Source organism: Eubalaena glacialis, chromosome 4 (assembly GCF_028564815.1).
Source record: "Eubalaena glacialis isolate mEubGla1 chromosome 4, mEubGla1.1.hap2.+ XY, whole genome shotgun sequence".
Taxonomy (NCBI): domain Eukaryota; kingdom Metazoa; phylum Chordata; class Mammalia; order Artiodactyla; family Balaenidae; genus Eubalaena; species Eubalaena glacialis.
This window is the reverse complement of record NC_083719.1, coordinates 167,482,310-167,499,802: the sequence shown is the minus strand read 5'-3', so window position 1 is coordinate 167,499,802 and position 17,493 is coordinate 167,482,310. Positions and strand designations below refer to the sequence as shown.

Below are 17,493 nucleotides of genomic sequence, written 5' to 3'. Positions count from 1 at the left end.
TCTAATATTATGTTAAGTAGAAGTGGTGAAAGTGGGCATCCTTTTTCTGTTCCTGAATTTAGAGGAAAAGCTTTCACTTTTCACTACTGAGTATGATGTTAGCTGTGGGTTTGTCATAAATGGCCTTTATTATGTTGAGATATGTTCCCTTTATACCAACTTTTTGAGAGTTTTTATCATAAATGGATATTGAATTTTGTCAAATGCTTTTTTTCTGCATCTATTGAGATGATCATGTGATTTTATCCTTTGTTTGTTAATGTGGTGTATCACATTGATTGACTTGCAGATACTGAACTATCCTTGCATCTCTGGAATAAATCCCACTTGATCATGGTGTATGACCCTTTTTCAATATTGTTGAATTCAGTTTGCTGATATTTTGTTGAGGATTTTTGTATCTATATTCATCAGAGATATTGGCCTGTAATTTTATTTTATTTTTTGTAGTGTCTGTCTGGTTTTGGTATCAGGGCAATGGTAGCCTTGTAAAATGAATTTGAGAGTGTTTCCTCCTCTTAAATTTTTTGGAATAGTTTGAGAAGGATTGGTATTAACTCTTCTTCATATGTTTGGGAGAATTCCCCTGTGAAGATATCTGGTCCTGGACTTTTGTTTGCTGGGAGTTTTTTGATTACTGATTTGATTTCTATACTAGTAATTTGTCTGTTCAGGTTATCTGTTTCTTCCTGATTCAGTTTTGGAAAATTGTATGTTTCTAGAAATTTTTCCATTTCTTCTAAGCTGCCAATTTGTTGGCATATAACTGTTCATAGTATTCTTTTATGATTGTATCTATGTATTATTGATTGTGATTTCTCCTCTTTTATTTCCTATTTTGTTTATTTGGTCCTCTCTCTTTTTTTCTTAATGAGCCAGGCTAAAGGCTTATCAATTTTATATTTTCCAAAAAATCAGCTTTTGGTTTCATTGATCTTTTCTATTGTTTTTTTCTTGTTTCTATTTTATTTATTTCTGCTCTGATCTTTATTATTTCCTTCCAGCTCTGATAGTCAGTATCCTACTCCCACACTGCCACCTCACAATCAGTCAGTCCCCAAGTTCTGTCAATCCACTTCCTTAGCACTGTCTGTTCCCATCACTTCTGCTCCATCCAATCATTCATCCATCCAGCCATCCACCCAGCCATGTTTCTCCCCTTCACTTCTTACCCTCTTTCTCAGTTCCTTGCTGACCTCCTTGTCCTCAGCTATACCCTCTTTTTCACCTAGCACACTGACCATAGGACCATATTTCTGGAAAAGAATGTGACCCTGTCAGGGACTGTGACCCTTGGATCTCAAGGACTTAAAGGGTAAAAGCCAAACACCTCTTTGTGCATTAGCCACCCACTTTGCTTTCCGTCCCCCACTCTTGTACCTGCCATTTAGTCACAAGACTCTTCCCAGAGCTCAGCCCACTCTTTGAAAGATAGTTATGCTGGGTATAAGATTCTTGGTTGACACATTTTTTTCTTTCAGCACTTTGAATGCATCATCTCACTGCCTACCATTGTTTCTGATGATGTTCTCTTGTACATGATGGGCTGGGTTTTTTTGCTGCTTCAAAGATTTTCAAACTTTTTTCTCTTTGTCTTTTAGCATTTTTACTATGATGTGTCTGTATGTGGATGACTTTGGGTTTATCCTAGATGGAGTTTGCTGAGCTTCTTAGATGTACAGATTAATAATTTTCATCAAATTTGACAAATTTTTATCTATTATTTTTCAAACAATTTTTTCTGTTCCTTTCTCTCTTTCCTCTCCTTCTATTCTTCCCATTATGCATATGTTGGTGAGATTAATAGAATCTCACATTTCTTTGAAGCTCTGTTTACTTTTTTCATTCTTTTTTTCTCTTTGATCTTCAAGTTGTATAATCTGAATCAATATATCTTCCAGTTTGCTATTTCTTTCTTCTGCCAGTTCAAATATACTCTTGAGCCCTTTTAGTAATTTTTTCACTTCAGTTGTTATGCTTTCGACCCCAGATTTCCATTTTCTTCCTCTTTATAATTTTATATCTCTTTATTTATATTCTCTGTTTGATGAGACATTGTCATCATATCAACCTTTATTTCTTTAAGCACAGTTTCCTTTAGTTCTTTGAACATATTTACAATGGCTGCTTTGAAGTTTTTGTCTGTTACATCTGACATCTTGGTCCTCTCATAGGTAGTTTGTGTTGTCTGCTCTTTATTTTTCCTTATGCATGGGCAGCTGTTCCTGTTTCTTTTCACATCGTGTAACTTTTTTTGGAAACCAGAAATTTTAGAAAATATATGTTAGCAAATCTGGATACTGGTCTTCATCCCCACCCCCCACCCCCAGCCTAGTTGTTGTTGTTTGCTTGTTTATTTGTTTGGTGACTTAGGTGGACTGTTCTAGTGAAGTAAATCTATTTTGCTGGCAGTGTGAAGCCTTTGATGTTGCTCCTCAGAGGGTGCAGTCTTGGGCATGTGCACAGTCACCCTGAGATGACGGTGGCTTTGGCAGGGTTCTTTTTGACTGTCCCTTTCCCTCATTTCTCTGTTATCTGTCTTTCTTTGTTGGTATCACACCCGTCTGTTAAGCTCCATTAATTCTTGGATGATTTTTCAATTGCTTTTGACAATGTCCTGGGACATATACTGTTCCACAGTCTGATCCAATTAAATGCAAGCCCTCTTTTCAGGGGTAGTTTTTTTTTTTTTTTTTAAACATCTTTATTGGAGTATAATTGCTTTACAATGGTGTGTTAGTTTCTGCTTTATAACAAAGTGAATCAGTTATACATATACATATGTTCCCATATCTCTTCCCTCTTGCGTCTCCCTCCCTCCCACCCTCCCTATCCCACCCCTCTAGGTGGTCACAAAGCACCGAGCTGATCTCCCTGTGCTATGCGGCTGCTTCCCACTAACTATCTATTTTACATTTGGAAGGGGTAGTTTTAAAGGTCAATTTTTGAGTTTTGTTCTGACCCCAGTTGGGTTCTTCATCGCTGCCTTTTTCCATGGTTCTTTCTGGTAACCTAGCTGTTTTATGGTTTAGCTTATAGTTCTCATGAAGCTACTAGTCTCCTACTAATTGCTTACTACCGAAATTTCTATTGTTTTTGAGAGTGCCCTTAGGCTGGAAATTTGCTACATTATGTTTCAAATAAAGTAATTTCCTCTGGGTAAAGCTTGGGAGTTCTCTGTTCTTATGGCCTGCCTCTCCCTGGGCAAAGTCTCTGAGCTACTGCTCCATCATGGGTAATGGGGACAGTGGCCCACTTTCTCAGAGTGATATCTTTGCTTTACGGGCAGAGCACTGTGTGGGGGCTGTAGCATCTGGTCTCCTTGGCTTGCCTCTCCCAGCGTGGAACCTTCACCTTACAAGTGAGCTGGGGTGAGGGTAATCAGGGCTCCAATATTCTCTGACTAAAGCACCTGGGATAGAGTTTCCACTCTATGAATGGGAGCTGGTGGAGGAAGGGAGCCTCTGACCTCTCAGCTGTACTAACTCAGGGTTTAACCTTTACAACATGTAACTGGGGTGCGGGGATGAGAAATACTGGCAGTGTGTTCCTCTTGGGGAGATATGGTAGCCCTTGACTGGAATCTGGGGGGAGAGGGAGCCCTATGTTCTTGGCTGCACCTGCCTGGAGTGGAGCATCTATCATGCTGAGCTGAGAGTGAAGAGTGAGGAAGTGGGTCACGGTTCAAACACCATAAACTTTCACTGTTCTTACTGAGTTTCAGTAGATTTTCTTAAATAAATTTTTCTTCATTTACTCTATGCTCTTAAGACAATCTACAAAAACTTAAAAAAAATCATTTTCACCACCTATGCTTGTTTTACTGGGGAGTGGGTCCCTGGAGCTCCTTACATGACCATTCTAGAAGTGGAACTCCTCCCACCTGCTCTTTGAGATTTCTGCTCCTGATTCTTGAAAGAGACTCTTCATCATCACTGCCCTGAGAAACTTTTCTGGCCCTGCCCTCCCTGTACCCTGTTCCCAGGTGTTTCCTCCTCTGGTAGCCCCAAGTGTTTGGAATCATATTGCTTTGGAAGGAGATAACCTTTGAGAGATAAACCTATCTTTTGCTGTCCCTGCACTTCCCCATTTCCCTGCTCATTACTCTGGGTACACAAGCCCTCTCAGGTTTGGGAGCCTCATTCTACCTCCCACAGTGACTTACTGTAATTTTTTTGGTATAATCCTTGAATGGAATTTTATAATTTGGCTTTAGAAATTATTTTTAAAATTAATTTAAAAAATCAAAGTACTGCTTGAAAATAATCTATAGTGTTAAAGGGCTTATAACAAAGGTCAGCTATCCCTTTTCTCCCCTTCCCTTCCTTTTTCCATTCCCCAAGAGCACTCTGGGGTAATGGTTAGGATGGTCACACCTTCCAGCCATCCCTCAGAGCAGGCTTTTCCAGGAGTTCCTGCCCTACTTGCTCCAGTCTGCCCTGTCTCCCCAGGTCTTCCCTTGTTCTCTCCTTGCGTTGTAGCCTATGATTGCTGGTGCTCATCACCTTTCTTATTTGGCACACGTATCTTGCAGCAGGAACATATCCTGATGATGTTAAGTGTTGGCAAGGATTTGGGGGGCCCCCTGAATCTTGATGGTGGGGATATAGACTGGCAAATATTCTGGAAAGCAATATTGCAATATTCTGTGAAATTAAGAATGTATAGATCCTGTCCAGTAATCCCACGTGCATAGAAATCTCCCACAGCTAGAAGCTGGAAGTCTTCACTCTTCAGATTCTCAAATATACGTTCTCTCTGTGTGTGAAATTTTAATTAATCAATTTAATTTTTGGATAGGTAATACATTGCATAGTTCAGAAGCAGAAAGTCTTTTTCTATCCACCCAGTCCACACCTCCCAAAAGTTAACTATTATTAGATTTTTGTGTATTTTAAAACGTTAAAAAATTTTTAGAGACTTTTAATGTAATATAAGCAAACATAAATATATATTTCTTCCCATCCATTTTTACACAAATGTTAACATACTATACATGCTTTTTTATACCTGTATCATATAGTGGGTATCTTTTTATATCAGTACGTAAAGAGCATCCTCATTACAGCTGCACGGTATTCTGTGGTAGGGCTGTGCAGTGATTGATTTAACAAGTTTCCTATTTATTGACACTTGGCTGTTTCCAATCTTTTTCTGTCAAACAGTGCTGTGATGAATAGCTGTCTGCAGGCTTATTCATTTGGAGGTGTACAAGCATGATGGTAAGATAAATTGCAAGAGATGGAATAACTATGTCACAGCATACACATATTTGCAATTCTGGTGAAAGCTGTCAAATTCACTTCCATAGGACTGTATCAATTACACTCCAAAGAGCAATGTGGGAGTGTCTGTTTCCCCATCTTTGCCCACACAATTTTGCAATTATTATTCTGTCAATCTAAGAGGTGAAAACAGCATACCAATGTGGTCCTCTTTTGAGTGAGGTTGAACATTTCTGCCATCCATGAGCATCTCTTCACACATTTGAGTCATTTGCATTTCTTCTTCTATGAAACTGTTTTTTATCTCCTGCCCATTTTTCTATTGGATAGTCAATCTTTCCATTTTCTTTTGAATCCTCTTCGGTCATACATCGCCCCCCCCCCCAAATTTCCCCAGAACTCCTCCCTTTGAGGTTGCTGTTTACCTCTCTGCCGCCCAGTGTGAAGGTCAGCTCTTGGTTCTTGTCTTATTTGAATTTTCAGTAGCACAGGACACAGCTGATCATCCCTTCCTTCTTGAATCTTTCTTTATCAGCTTTTGTCTCTTCTTTGGTTTTCCTCTTAACTTCTAGAAACTCCTTCTCAATGTCCTTTGGTGGATCTGCTTTATTTCCCCAACCTCTAAACATTCGAATGCCCCAGGGCTCAGTTATCTTCTCTCTGTGCCCTGCTCTCTAGGTGCTTTATCTGTGCCCCTGGCTGTAAAGCAGCCTGCACAGGGAAGCCCCCCAGATTTATATACCCAGGCCAGATCTGCCCTCAGAACCCCAGAGTCATGTCATTCCAATTCGTACCCAACACCTTCACTGGGCTGCCTAATGAACATCTCAAACTGACCATGCTCCACATCAAATTCCTGATTTTCCCCTTTAATCCTACTCCTCTCCCAGTCTCCCACAGCTCAGTAAATGGCAGTGCCATTCCTCTATTTGCTAAGGCCCCAAAACCTTGGAGTCAGTCTTGACCTTGCCCTTTCTCTCACATTCGACTTATACTCCATCAGCAAATACTTTGAAGGTTTTACCTTCAAAATATATCCCAAACCTGGTCATGTTTTGCTACCTCCACTGTTACACTCTGGCCCAGGCTACCTTCTTCTCTCGCCTGCATCCTGTTAGCGCCTCCTAGCAGGGTCTCCTTGCTAAGTGCCTGCATGTGTGAGATCCAGTGATTAACTATAAAGACAGACCTAGACGGAGAGGTTGTATATGTTAGTGTTAAGAGATCTTAGTTTAAACCAAACTGTGCTCTACCCTGATGTATTTTATTTATGTTTTAATGCAAAAAGGCAAATAATTATTGAAGTAAATGAGATGTAACTGTCCACAAAAGCAGTAAGAGTAAGTAAATTGGCTGAAGAGCTTTCTGCATTGCTATGCTGCACTAATCTTATTGCTGACTTAGCTCCTCACTGTCAGCCCATCCAGTGTGCATGCAGAGGCCAGGAGAATGCATCAGTCTCCCACTTGGGCTCCAAGCAGGAGTTTAGGCATGCCTCTTCAGCAGGTGGGGGCTCTCTAGGTTCTGGGCTGGGCTGGGGAGCAGAATCCACCTGCTGTCACAGGAACAGGAATAATGTAACCATTTAGTTACTTCCCTATTATGCAAATACTGTGCTAATCAAATTTTTTTCCTTAAGATAAATTACAAAAGTAGAATTATTGGGTTAAAAGGTATCAAAGAAATCTTTCTAAAACTGACCATGTTACCTCTTATATTAGTCTGGGTTCTCCAGAGAAACCAATAGGAGAGATATATAGATGGTAGGTAGGTAGGTAGGTAGGTAGATAGATAGATAGATAGATAGATAGATAGATAGATAGATAGATAGATAGGTATAGATGATGGATAGATGACAGATAGATGATAAGGAATTGGCTCATGTAATTATGGAGGCTGAGAGTCCCAAGATCTGCCATATGCAAGGTGGAGAGTCAGGACAGCCAATGGTGTAAATTCCAGTCCAAATGCAGAAGAACCGTGTCCCAGGTGGAAAATAGGCAGAGAGCGAGTGAATTCTCCGTTACTTCACCTTTTGTTCTTTTCAGGCCTCCAACTGATTGGGTGAGGTCCCCTCACATTGAGAAGGACAATCTGATTTACTGAGTCCACTGATTCAAATGTTAATTTCATCCAGAAACACCCTCACAGACACACCCAGAATAATGTTTGACTAAATATCTGGGTACCCTGTGGCCCAGTCAGGTTGACACATAAAATTAACAATTACATCACCTCCTAAAACACTTTAGTGTCCCTCCTGCCCCAACCCAGAGCTCCAGGGTAAACTCCAAGCTCCTTGGTCTTCCCCAGGTGAGGGGGGTGTATTTCACCATCTGGCCTCTGCGAGTCTTTCCTGCCATTGCTCTCTGCCCCCGACACACTGGATTCCTGTCTCCCCCGTCTCTCTGCTGATCTTTTCCCCAGCTTGCCCACTTGGTGGAGGTCTATTGGTGGGGGTTCTAGCTTATGCCTCAGGTCTGTTCATCCCCAGTTAATTTTTCTACCCTTCTGGTCTTGCCTGGAGGCCCAGCATTGGATATCTAAGGCAGTGTCAGGCTCTCTGCTCAGCCTGAGGGCAAGGGCCTGGTTGTGCTAAGAAGCATCTGGTGTGTGTGTTTTAAGATCTCTCTGGATCTGTTCCCTGGCCCAGGGATCTAGGGCTCCCATCTGAGTCCTGAGAGTGAAAAATGGAGCCATTTTCACTGAAGACGCTGTGTATTGGGATGTGAACCTTACAGCATGGATGCCGGTGGCAAAGGGTAGCATGATGGGGAGCGTGGGGTGAGGCCTGCTGTCTTCTGCTGCTGGGGAAGAGGCACAGCTGTGCCCAGCAGAGCCCACAGAGGGGTGTGTGCAATAGGGGAGCGGGGAGGTTGTCTTGAGCATACATGAGACAGTAGATGGCACACCTGAAACACCAGGGGCCACGAGGGGGCTCAGCAACCCTCCAAAGAGGAAGGGGCACGAGCGGAGGAAAGATGTGTGTCATTGTGTCTGTGCTTGTAGGAAGACCCAGAGGCCATCTGGAGCTCGCCTTGACTCCTCAGCACCCTGAGCAGCAGAGCCTTGGTGGACAATGGACCCTGGTAGGCCCAGGCTCTGTCCCTGCAAGCTGGGTGTCCTTGGGCAATGGCTTTGCCTTTCTGAACCTCCGTTTTGTCACTTGGCAAGGGGGATGGTGATAGCACCTATCTCGTGGGATGTGTCAAGCTGTATATAAAGTGCCAGGTCTAGGGCTTAGCACCCATGATGGAAGCATTTCAGTTTTGGGGTGAAATGGAGCTTCCAGCTGAGGCACACCCTGACTGTGGCTCTTGACTGAGTTATCTGGCTCCCTGCTCCCTTGACTCATGGATGGGGTGTATCAGTGGTCAAGAGTTAGAGACTGGGGAGGGCACTGCTTGGGCGTGCTGTGGGTGGGGTGCCCCTTCCTTGGGAACCTCATATGAGCCCTGCAGCGTGGGGGATGCAGTGCCCTGAGGTCTGATACCTGCCTGCGGTATCTGAAGGACGTGGGGCCACACTGGTGGCTGTCTGTCTCTGAGTTGTTAGGGTCTGTGGTGTTCTGGGAGAACTTTGGACACACCTTTGAGAACCACCCTGGGGTTGTCTGGGGTCCTGCCCTGGAGGGCTGTCAGGTGGATAGACAGGCCTCCACAGAAGCCTGGATGTGGCTGAGTTCCTGGGATAAGTCACTGGTCACTGGCCACAATGGAGACACCTGCCCCAAGAAACTAGGGCGGGTGGGGAAGCAATGTAGGGGGCAGGGGCTTTAGAGGACCCACAGATCACCCATATGAGATGAATTGAGACCCCAGCCAGGCCCAGGGGTCTCTGAGGCAAACCCCAGACAGGGACATCTTCCTGTCCTAACCCCCCTGTTCCTTCCCTGGAGGGCTCAGAGAAAAAGTGCTAGACAACAAAGGAGAGACTATAGCCATGGCCCTTCCCTGACCTCCTGTGCACAGTGGGGCTGCTGGTCGCCCCGGAGCCCTGAGGCCCAAGTGCCTGCTGTGTGGCTCAGCTGGGCGGCCTCAAACCTGCTGTGTGGCAGGGATCTGTGTCACCTGGCACCAAACTTGGCCTCACGGGCATCACTCTTGGGCACCACCTGTGTGGCTGACACCTGCCCCCCAGTAATAAGCTCCAACTGCTGCATCCCCTGTGGGCCATCTGACCTGGCCATAGGGACTGAGGCCAGGATGGCAGGAGGACAAAAGGGCCTCTACAGGAAAGGACCTGGAGTCCTGGATGTGACTAAGGAACCATCCAAATGACTGTGAGCAGGGCACCGTCCCTCTCTGGGCTCCGAGGCTGCACCTGGAGAAAGGGCACCAAGATCCTCACCTGCGGAGTTACTGAGAGAAGGCCCTCCTCCTGGCCTGGGCACCTGGGGCTTGGTACCAAGTGGGTGCTCAGTGAGGCAGGGAGCAGGGCCCCTGGGATGAATCTAAGACACAAACGCACTCAGCTTGTGTCCCCTTGGCCCTGTGATCTCTGTGGGGCTGGCCATGGGCTGCCTCCTTCCCTCCTTCCCTGGACCCTCTCCCAGCTGGGGATGAGCCCAGGCCTCACACCACCATCCTCACCTGACACCTATTCTGCACTGGGCCACTGAGGGGCTTGCAGGCTAGAGGGAGCAGATGTGGGTGAGGGGGCTGCATGTCAGGAACCCCTCCCCAGAAGGGGGAACTTACAGCTGAGGTTGCAGCTCCGACTAGATCGACAAGCTCAGGAACAGCATGCCAGGCAGTGGGAAGAGCATTTGCAAGGCCACAGAACTAGGAAATAGGAAATAGACTCAGGCCTGGGGGTGGGCCTCTATCAGCAGTGACATGCTTGACCTGCCTCTCACCTAACCTCCAGAGTTTCAGCTGCGGGCCCTGTACTGCTTCTCCAACATCCTTTCTTCATGTTCCCCACAGCCTGGGGGAGGCTGCTGCAATCTCCCAGTATGAGATGGAGAGGACTGCGAGGCGTACGGCTGAGCTGAGGAATTTGGGATCTGGCCTTGAAGAGAGAGCTGGGATCCTGGGCCTGGGTGAGGGATTGCATGAGGCAGGGGGGACACTGTGGCCAGCTGCCCCCAGCCCCTTGACCTCACCTGCTGCTTCCTGAAGCTCAGCATTCTGGGGTTTCCTCGTAGGTCCCTGCACTGAGTTGCTCAGGAGTAGGGAGCTGGAGCCAGGTGACCGGCAAGGTCGGGGCCCATGCGTAGACTGGGAACCCCCTCCAGAGTGTCCTGTCTCCCTGTGGCTGGCGAAGGATATAACCTCCTCCTCCCCGGGCAGGCCTCCCAGAGCTCCATGGGCATCAGCCCTGGACCGGCCATCACATATCTCCAAGGCCACTAACCCCTTCTGTGCCACTTGCCCCTGCTCCTGACAGGCAGCGCTCAGTGTGACCAGGACGCAGGGACAGTCCCTGCTGATGTTTGTAAGGGTCTTGTCTTATGTTGCCCCAGACACCAAGGGAGTGTGTTGGGTAGGGACGAGGGGATCAGGAGGTGCTTCTAGTCAGCTCCTGGAACCCCCCAGGACTCCACCCACACCCCTTTGGGGAGCTAGATATGGTGTGAGGCAGGGTGGGAGCCTGGGCTTGGCTGAAGCCCAGTTCCTGCTCTGCTACCCACTCCACTACTCACCCTCTCTAGGGTCTCAGATGAAAAGGGGTGGGCTGGTCTGGTGCAGAGCAGATCCCATTCAACCCTAACGTGCAGTGTTCCCATGCCTCTGTCAGGCTGCAGGGCCCTTCTGGGGCCTTGCTGAGGTCCTGGGTTCATCAGGCAGAATTCCTCAAGTTGGGGGAGGCACCTGGGGTGCTGGTTGCTCTGTCTCTACCTGTCCCTCAGGTGGGACCCAAGGCCACACTGCCAGGACAGCAGTGTCAGGTCCTAGCTGAAGGGGTCCTAGACTCTGAGAGTCCTGACATGGTCAGGAGCTGGCCAGGATGCATCAGTGCACCTTCAACACATCACTCTGCCCTCAGGCCCTGACCAGGAATGGGGGTGTACATCACGCTCCCTGACTTCCTGGCTGGGTGACCTGGTCACTTGCCAGGTAGGGGCTCAGCAGCTCCACAGCCCCTCCGCTTCCTGGCCCAGAAACTTGGCTCAGTGTGTGAAGAGCTGGGTGAGAGCCCCAGGGCAGGAGCTTCATGGTGGACTGAGGGTCCTCCCTGGATTCATCACTCCTTGCCCAAACAAGAGAGGCATCTGGCCTCACACAAGGCTGTCAGTATCCATTCACCGGAGCTTACCTAGCATCTACTGCACACCAGCTCCTTTTAGCAGGACATGGGGTCTATGGAGTGGAAATAGCCACCAAGTCTCCCTCCTGACCTGTGGTCACAGCATTCCTGGGCCTGAGCTGGGAAACTGCCCTGCATCCTGGCAGAAGCCCACGGGTGAGAGACATGAAGTGGATGTGGATACGCAGGGTATACCAATGTGTTTATACCAACTCTAAAATTTACAATGTACTGTACACACTGTCAAGTCTGTGATTCAAATTTGTCCTGCTGACCAGCATCATAGTGGTCACCAGAAAGCTATCCCGATACCAGCGGGATGCAGAAAGGGGGTGCACGGGGCTGCAGAAACCAGCCCATCTCAAGGGACAGGGTTAGGTCCATCAGTAGAATGGCAGGGGCCACTGGTGGGCTCTGGCCCTTCTCACGTCATGGTGATGCTCGCTGGAGATACAGAGGCTCCCAGGCCACCTGGAGACGGACTGGGTGTCTGTCTCCATGGCACGAGTCACCCACTGAGAGTGACACTGCAGTCACCCAACCCCTTGGGTCATCGCCGAGGACAGACAGACTGACCAACAATGTGAGCACCACTGTCCTGAAGGCAGGGCCCCTGAGGCACGTGCCACCCCTGTGTTTGGAGGCTCTGGGCCCTTCCAGGGCTGAGGTTCCACAAAAGGTGGAGAAAGGTCTCCTGTGCTGTGTGGTCACTGTGATGGGCACCAGGCCACAGGATCACAGTTTGCAAAGCAGCGAGGCACCAATGCCTCCTCCTCCCACTGGGCTGGCTGGGGCAGGGTGGCAGAAGGCTTCTGCTGGCTTCCTCTCCTCCTCCTCCTCCCCATCCTCCTCCAGCTCAGTGCTTTTCACGTCTTCCCCAGAATAGAAGACCTGCAGATTTAAACATGCCGAGTGAGGGTGGTGAGAGCCCGCTGGCCCAGCCCGTGGTTATACTCCCGTCCAGCCCCCCACCCCACAGGGGCGTGTGCAATCCTCTTGGCTCGGTCCTTAGAGCCCGCTGCTGCGCATCATTTCCAACCTCCGCTCGGCTGTGTTAACAGGCCGAACAAGCAGGAGGTGGTGTGTGTTTCACTTTCTGGCATAAGAGTATGGACTGGGGTTCCCTGGGGCACACATCTCAGCTGCCCATGGGGCAGCCTCCAGTCGTGAGGGGTCGTGGTTCCAGCCTCTTCTCCCTACCCCATCACTTAAGTTCCTTCCCCACCTCTAAGACCCTGGTCTGACCTGGCCCCTCCCCACGGAGGGGCTCCCAGGAGGCTGACAACCGGGTGTAGATGAAGTCCCTCCACTCTGTCTTGGCCCCAAGCGCCCCACCCGCTCCCTCCACCTGCCTCCCACACTTGTCTTGGCACAGAGACTCACCTTAGAGATTTCCACCTCTCTTTTTCTGTTTGGTTCTCTGGGCTCTCACTTTCATAAGAAGCCAAATAAAGACCTAGTCAGAAAATGAAGTGATATTATGCATTTATGAGCCATGACAATAACCTCTTCTACACCCAGAGTCTCACCTGCTTTTTGTTTTTAAATTAAATTGTTGTTGGGAGGTAACTGTAGATTCACAAGCAATTGTAAGAAATAATACAGGGAGATCTGTGTATCTTTTACCCAGTTTTCCCCAATGGTAACCACTTGCCAGACTATAGGACAGGATCATCACCAGGATATTGGCGCCGACACAGTCAAGATATAGAACATTCCATCACCACAAAGATCCCTCATGCTACCCTTTTATAGCCACACACACTTCCCTCCCATCCCCACACCTCTCTTAACCCCTGGCCACTACTAATCTGTTCCCTGTGTCTATATTTTGTCATTTCAAGAATGTGATATAAATGGAATCACACAGTATGTAACCTTTTGGGATTGATTCTTTTCACACTGTAATTCTCTAGAGATTCATCCATGCTGTAGTGTGTGTCAGTGTGGGTCATTCCATTTTGTTGCTGAATAGTATTCCATACCATACTTTGTTTAACCATTCACCCTCTGAAGGACATCTGTATTGTTTCCAGTGTTTGGCTGTGACAAATTAAGCTTCTGTAAACATTGGTGTATGAGTTTTTGTGCAAACATGTAAATTCATTTCTCTGGAATAAATATATGCCCAAGACTGTAATTGCTGAGTCACATAGTAGTTGCATACTTAATTTTATAAGAAACTCTTTGGTTCTACATCCTGAAGATTTTCTCTTGCTTCTTTTTTTCTAAAAGTTTTATAGTTTTACATTTTACATTCAAGCCTGTGATCTATTTTGAGTTTATTTTTGTATAAAGTGTGAGACTTAGGTTGAAGTTCATTTTTTGCCCTATGGATGTCCAAATGCACCTGCACCATTTGTTGCAAAGACTATCTTTCCTCCACTGAATTGCTTTTGCACCTTTGTCAAGAATCACTGGGCATATTTGTGTGGGTCTCTTTATGGGTCCTCTATTCTGTTATATTGATCTATGTGTCTGTCCTGCAAACACCACACTGTCTTGACTACTGTAGCTATTCAAGCTATATTGGCCTTAATATTGGGTAGAGTGATTCCTCCTGTTTCATTCTTCTTTTTCAAAATTGTTTCAGCTATTTTAGTTCCTTTGCATTTTCATATAAACTTTAGAATAATTTTGTCTGTATCTATAAAAAATCTTCCTGGAATTTTGATAGGAATTGCATTAAATCTGTCCTGAAATTTGGAAAGGAGAACTGATATCTTTGCTATGTTGGAGTCTTCCAATTTATGAATGTCATGTCTCTCCATTTATTTAGATCTTTGATTTCTTTCATCAGCATTGTGTAGTTTTTAGCATACAACTTCTATACATGTTGTGTTAGATTTATACCTAAGCATTTCTTTTTTGATTGATTGTAAATGGTATTGTATTTTTAATTTCAGTGAACTCATATTCATTGTGAGTACATGGAAATAAAATGATTTTTGCTTGTTTATTTTGTATTCTGTGATGCTTGCTGAACTCATTTTGTTCTAGGAGTTTTTATGGATCCCTTGGGATTTTTTACATCTGCAAATAGGGGCAGTGTTAATTCCTTTCTGATATGTATGTCTTTTATTCCTTTTCTTGCCTTATTGCACTGACTAGGTCTTCCACCAATGTTGAATAAGAGTGGTGAGAGTAGACATCCTTGAGTTGTTACCAATCTTAGTGGGAAAGCATTCCATCTTTCACCATTAAATATGATGTTAGCTGAAGGGTTTTTGTAGATGCAATTTATCAAGTTGGTAAATTCCCTTCTATTCTTATTTTTCTGAGAGTTTTTACCATGCACGGGTGTTGAAATTTGTCAAATGCTTTTTCTCCACTGATTGACACAATCTAGTTTTTTTTTGTTCTTTGACCTGTTAATACGGTGGATTATATTGGCTGATTTTCAAATATTGAATAGCCTTGCATTTCTGGAATAAGGCCACTCGGTCATGATATATGATTATCTTTATATTTTGCTGAATTATACTAGCTAATATTTTCTTAAGGATTTTTTGCATCTATATTCATGAGGGATTATCTGGGTAGAGTGTATTATCTGTACTGTCTTTGTCCAGTTTTGATATCATGCTAATACTAGCTTCATAAAATAAACTGGGAAGTTCCCTCCTCTTCTTTTTTCTGAAGGAGATTGTGCAGAGTTGGTGTTACTTCATTAAATATTTGGTAGAATTCTCTAGTGTAACTATCTGGGCTCAGATATTTCATTTTGGGATGTTTTTAAATGAAAAATTCAATTTCCCTAATAGCTATAGGGCTATTCAAATTATCTATTTTATGTTGAGTTGTGGCAGTTTGTGTTTTTTGAACAATTGGTCCATTTCATCTAAATTGTCAAATTTACATGCATAGAGTTGTTCATAGTATTTTCTTACAAGTCTTTTGATGTTGGCAGAGTCTGTAGTGATACCCTGTTTCATTCCTGATACTAGTAGTTTCTGTCTTCTCTCTCTTTTTCTCTGCCAAGAAGTTCTTTGCTAGAGGATGGAAATTTTACTGTGCTTTTCAAAGAACCAGCTCTTCAATTAACTTTCAAAAATTGTTCTGTTTTCTGTTTCATTGATTTCTGCTCTCTTGTGCTCTTATTTCCTTCCTTCTGCTGACTTCTGGTTTATTTTGCTCCTCTTTTTCTAGGTTCTGGGGGTGGGAACTTAGATGATTGATTTGAGGTGTTTCCTTTTTTTCTAATGTATGCATTACATGCTGTAAAATTCCCTCTCAGCCCTGCTTTAGCTGCACCCTGCAAATTTTGATAGCATTTTCATTTAGTTCAATTTTTAAAAAAATTTCCTTGAGACTTCTTAACTCATGGATTATTTAGAATTGTGTTGTTTAGATTATAAGTGTTTGGAGATTTTCCTGTTATCATGTTATTGATTTCTAGCTTGATTCCACTGTGATCAGAGAACAAATGCTGTATGATTTCAATTACTTTAATTTGTTGCACTTAGGATACGGTCTATCTTGGTATATGTTCTGTGGGCAAATGAAAAAAATGTGTATTCTGCTGTAGTTGTATGGAATGTTCTATAAATGTCTATTAGATCCTGTTGTTTGATGGTATTGGTGAGTTCTGCTATGTCTTTGCTGATTTTCTGTCTAGTTGTTATATTAATTGTTAAGAGAGGGTGTTGAAATCTCTAAACTATAATTGTGGATCTATTTATTTCTCCTTTCAGTTCTATTGGGTTTTGCTTCATAAATATTGCAGCTCTGTTGTTTGGTAGATACACATTTAGGATTGCTATATCTTCTTGGGAGACTGACAATTTTGTCATTACATAATGTCCCTCTCTGCCTCTGGAAATTTTCTTTCTTCTGAAGTATACTTTATCTGATATTATTATTGCCATTTCTGCTTTCTTTTGATTAATGTGTCCCCATCCTTTTATTTTTTAACCTGTCTACATCATTATATTTGAAATGAGTTTCATGTAGGCAGCATATAGTTGGGTCACATTTTTAATTTACTCTGCCAGTCTCTGTCTTTTACTTGGTGTATTTGGACCACTTACATTCAATATAAGTATTGATATGTTAGAGCTTAAGTCTGCCTATTTATTTATTTACTTATTTATTATTTTCTATTTGTTCTGTGTTTTGTTTTTCTTCTCTTTCTGTGGGTTACCTGAACAGTTTTTAGAATTCCATTTTGACTTATCTACAGTAAATTCCTAAAGGATATTTTCACTGGATATAGAATTATGGGTTGGCAGTTGTTTTCTTTCAGCACTTGAAAAATGTGCCACTGCCTCTGGCTATGGTTTCTGATGGGGAACCTGATGTCATTTGAATTGTTTTTCTCCTATAGGTAAAGTATCATTTCTCTCTCAGTGTTTACAAGATTTGTTTCTTTTTCTTTAGTTGCCAGAAGTTTGACTATGATGAGTCTTGGTATGGGTTTCTTTGGGTTTATCCTGTTTGGGATTCACTCAGCTCCTTGAATCTGTAGGTTTATGTCTTTTCCACATTTGGGGAATTTCCAGGCATTACTTCTTCAAGTACTTTTCAACCATACCCAATTTGTCCTCTCCTTCCCAGACTCTGATGACATGAGTGTTAGATCTTTTGTTATAGTCCCACTGGTCCCTGGGGCTCTGGTACAGTCTATTTTTTTTTCTGTTGTTCAGATTGTATAATTTCTATTGTTTTATCTTCCAGCTCACTGATTCTTTCCTCTGTCCTCTCCATTATGCTGTTGAACCCATCTGTTCAGTTTTTTATTTTAGTTATTGCACTTTTCAGTTCTAAAATTTCCATTTGGTTCTTCCTTATATCTCCTGTTTCTCTGCTGAGATTTTCTGTATTTTCACTTGTTTCAGGGAGCCTGAGACTGATTGGATTGCCAACATGCCCTGTCAGGGGAGGTCTGATGGAGCTGAGGGCAGGGCCAGGCTTTTGTCAGAGGCTTTTACCATCCCAGTTGGGGCCCAATACATCTTAGGTCCCTTCTCTTGAATTTCTCAGCTCTTTTGGAGGGGGTAGAGGGAAGGATAGGAAG

At 44.5% G+C, this 17,493-nt stretch overlaps 1 protein-coding gene across 1 annotated transcript in view; it reads right to left on the bottom strand.

Annotated features, from left to right (window-relative positions):
• Positions 1–12,343: 12,343 nt before the first annotated feature.
• The window catches only part of RASGEF1C (RasGEF domain family member 1C), a 38,777-nt gene continuing 33,627 nt past the window's right edge, over positions 12,344–17,493 (bottom strand). Inside the window, exons 12-13 of the mRNA XM_061188545.1 lie at positions 12,861–12,933; positions 12,344–12,368 (exon numbers count right to left, since the gene is read on the bottom strand). Coding sequence (XP_061044528.1) covers positions 12,344–12,368; positions 12,861–12,933 — 98 coding nt within the window. The remainder of the gene's footprint in view (positions 12,369–12,860; positions 12,934–17,493) is intronic.